The 4,088-nt window shown below is 29.7% G+C and overlaps 1 protein-coding gene across 1 annotated transcript in view; it reads right to left on the reverse strand.

Moving 5' to 3' along the window:
• Positions 1-900: 900 nt before the first annotated feature.
• Smp_157930 (putative leukocyte receptor cluster (lrc) member 4 protein) overlaps positions 901-4,088 on the reverse strand; it is an 8,412-nt gene continuing 5,224 nt past the window's right edge. Inside the window, exons 6-7 of the mRNA XM_018790140.1 lie at positions 2,395-2,658; positions 901-1,936 (exon numbers count right to left, since the gene is read on the reverse strand). Of these exons, the coding sequence (XP_018655513.1) occupies positions 1,462-1,936; positions 2,395-2,658 (739 nt within the window). The 3' untranslated portion in view covers positions 901-1,461. The remainder of the gene's footprint in view (positions 1,937-2,394; positions 2,659-4,088) is intronic.

The following is a 4,088-nucleotide window of genomic DNA, read 5'->3' on the forward strand; positions in this document are numbered from 1 at the left end:
TTTTTCCGATCACATAAAGGATAAAAGTGGTCGTCTTCTGCATATTTGCCATGAACATAACCTACTTTCTAACCAAAAAAAATTTTTTAATTGCACCTGCAAATTTACGGGATCAGTGGCACGATATTAAAACCTGTAAAATTGAGAAGGCTGGTTCCAATGAAATAATAACCATGGTTGCTCTACAAATTTTGATTAGATTATCCTACGCTTCCTTTTATCCGTCACCATTTTCTAATTTTTATCAGTATTATGGTTTCAATTTGTACAATATATCTTGTTAATGCTTTTCTACATGAAGCATTTCTTGTACAACAAGTAAATCACCATTAATAAATGCATCAATCTCTCCTAGTCCTTCACATTAAAAAAAAAACACTTAATGTATTGATTCCCTGATCAAGAACGAAGTAAAGAAATCCATTATTTTCACTAAATTTTAGTTAGATATTTATCTCTGAGGGAACAAGTAACACATATACATACGTTAATTATTATTCATAGGTATTCATTTAAAAAGTTTGTAATTTTAAAAGAGGAAAACAAATGGAAAGCAAAAAGCTTTTCTTTCGAAGTCTTCTCACTCTTCTTTTCTTTACTTTATCTAATTTGAAACAACCCTTCTTATATCAGAATAGATAATCAGGAAAAAAAAATGTATGCGTATATAATAATTGCTGAACATAATAGTAAAAATTACATTGTTAGTAGGAAACATATTCGTTCATTAGAGAAGACTTTTCTTTAAAATTAGCGGGTATAAAAAGTAATGTATTTTGAAGAAACAAAATTTCATAAGGGAACATATTAAAAGAAAAGGAAAAAAAAGTAACTGATAAAAACAATTAAACATATAATTATCCTTTTCATATTGATAATATTGTTGTTTTGTAAAATACAAAGCCACAACTTCACAGCGCTTCCCATGATGGACATATATATATTCTCGTGATTACCAGACAAGAGAGCGGTAAAATTTCAATGATAATAATAATAAACTGTTGTGTCCTGATAATAATAGTGACTAGGCAGAAGCAGGATCGATAAGCGCTCTAGACTGCTCGTAAGGTTTTCGTGTGTCATTATTCCAATCGATAATTCACTGCTCTCTAATTGGAGGTCTTATCACGTCACACATTAACTGGGTATCCATTCGACCACAAGATATAACATAAACATATCAGAATGAAATAAATTGACAATATGAAACAGAGGACAATTAAACTGATAAAATCTAAATCAAAATATCAAGATAACACTTAGAGAGTGGAAAAATGACTAACTCTATGTAATTATCTATGAAGGGGGATAAAATAAACATTGTTAAATGAAAATAATGAAGAAATCTTTTTTTTTTTTAAAACAAGAAGAAAAGGAAACACAAAGTGCTATTTTTATTGTTTAATAATTATCAAATAATAGTTAAAGATTATTATGTAATATATATATAGATCCAATAATTTACATTTTCGATTTATAATTAGGACGATGATGAGAATGAAGCGTTGATGATCGATCACCAACTTTGTCATTATTAACAATAAACATATCAGATGATAATGATGAAACAGTAGATGAATTTAATGAAGGTGCAATTTTAAATGCTCTAGCTGGTAATATAAGTCGTAGAAAAGATTCGAAAATGATCAATCCAATTAAAATTATATGAATACAAAAATAAATACTAGACCAATAAGCAATGGTAGTCTCCCAGTCTAATAACAAAAACCCCATACAACAATATTCAAAAACACGCATTTTTAATAACCATGAAATAAATGATACACTACCAGTTGGTAGACTATCAGCGCATAAATTCATTAAATTTTTTAGACTTGCTTCACCAACTAACGCAAGTGGGATGACCAGAAAGGATAAATAATAACCTGCATGTAAACCATGCCAATAAGCACTAACCAGCATTGTCCATAATGTCCTGTATAAATTTACATAATAAAAAAGAACGGAAAGAAGAACGGAAAGAATAACTGACACAGGTATTATATATATATATATATATATATATATCAAAAAACAAGACTAAATAGTGTCCGGATCATTAGATTGTTGAATAAAAATTTTTGGACCACAACCAAAGCTTTGTACAAATGGTAGAAATCATCAATCCTTAACAGGTTTAGACACTGAATCAATTATTTTGATTCGTGTGGTTAAACAGTATTATTAATTCTTGATAGAATATATGACTTATTCGCAAGGCATAATGAATACATTAGGAAAAAATTCCAAATAAATTAGTAATATAAAATATTCAGGCATCAGTTGAGTCCCTTAATTGATGAGGGATAGAAAAAATAGAATGAATAGCCCAAATGAATCACTTGCCGTATATTTCGTGAAGCTTTGCAACGTCTATAAAAATAATTGGCCAACCAAAATTGTACCGAACAATTCCACGATTTCATCGATTCACGTACTGTAGGAGCGAATTCACATCCCCATATACTTAAGTTGGATATTGTGTTATAATTATATATCACATTTGTCTCTGACTTCATTTCAAAATTCGGTTTATTTTTTAGCGTGGAATGAATAACAGAATTGACAGTCTCAGAAGTTTGATGACGATGTTGATGATTGTACTGGTTTATAACACTGTTTAATTTCACATCATTGGCTGCTTGTTGTTCCATGTATCTAATGTGACAATCCGCAATACAATAAAACCAAATGGAAAATAGTTTAAATTATTACTTTTGAATTCAAACAAATGTTGATCAATGTAAAATCGTTACGTTTGAATGATTCAGTTACTGAGGTGTGACCAGGTAATATGTTTACAATGAAATGTTAAAACCGATAATTTATTAACAGAGGAAGACTGGAAATAAAGATAATACTAACTGTTACAAAACCGAAACTGCTGTAGTAAACGAAAGAATAATCGATTACCAAAGTCCTAAATTCATTGTATGTTTAATAATAATTGAAAACTTCTTAAGACCAATTAGTTGTGAACTGGGTGATTTTTGATTATGTGCTTACTTTTGTCTCATACTTTCATTTATAGAGGGGAGGGTGAACAATAACATTGTGACTATCCGAATAACTGTTCATTCATTTTAATTGTAAATTAACTTGAGGTTCCCAGTGAATACAACAAGCTACGATGGTAGGAGAACAAAATGAATACTATTTCTTACTCACAGTAAAAATTCATTTCGTTAATCTTAGACGATATTGGTACGATTAATACGATACTGAAATAGAAGCACTTTAGTGTGATAACAAGCTGAAAGACATTGGTTTGACAAATGGCTATACACAATCTTCCTAGTCAAGGTTTACTATGAAAAATGACTGGCAGCACATTTGTGTATACGAATAATGTTTATTACAGAATATATAGTTAAAGCGTCATATTATGGTCAGTAGACGAACATCCAGTGCATTTAACCGGAAGTGTTTTAAAATAGGTTACAAGGGTAGTAGAAATGAAAAGATGTGTACAAAAATTTCGACTATGAAACAAAAGGAGTACGATTTCAGAAATGTGCTATCAATAAATAACTCAATGAAAAGCGACGAAAATATGTGTTTGTATTGAAAGGAAAACAGACTCGTCATTCCAACAAAAAAGATAATAATATTCACATTAATGCCTATGATAATATAGGATTGTCGATCTGGTACGTGTAAAGAGGTATGAACGAAATTCAAACATTAAAATTATAGTCTCTAGCGAATTAATTTCTAAGTTCTACAGGATTTATGTGAAAACACTAAAACGTTTATGAAAAATGTATTTAACTGCAACTAATCGTCTTCTGTCTGTTTGACTTTATGATTACTTCAGGAATCAGTCAGTGCATTTTTACACAGTACATTTTTGTCTCCAAGACGTTTATCACTCTATGTAGCGTCTAGTGTATTGAATTTACATTATAAAGAATGAATTCAAACACTGGTAAAGTTTGTTTGACAATGAACACTTAAAATAATTCAGAACTTTGAGACCACAATAGTTGCTAAAGCAAGGATTTGTGAAATCAAAAAGCGAAAACAGTTATAAAACCTTCATTATATGTGAAAAAATAATATTTGAAATAGTCTCAGCGATTGAAATA

Source organism: Schistosoma mansoni, chromosome W (genome assembly GCF_000237925.1).
Source record: "Schistosoma mansoni strain Puerto Rico chromosome W, complete genome".
In the NCBI taxonomy this organism is placed as follows: domain Eukaryota; kingdom Metazoa; phylum Platyhelminthes; class Trematoda; order Strigeidida; family Schistosomatidae; genus Schistosoma; species Schistosoma mansoni.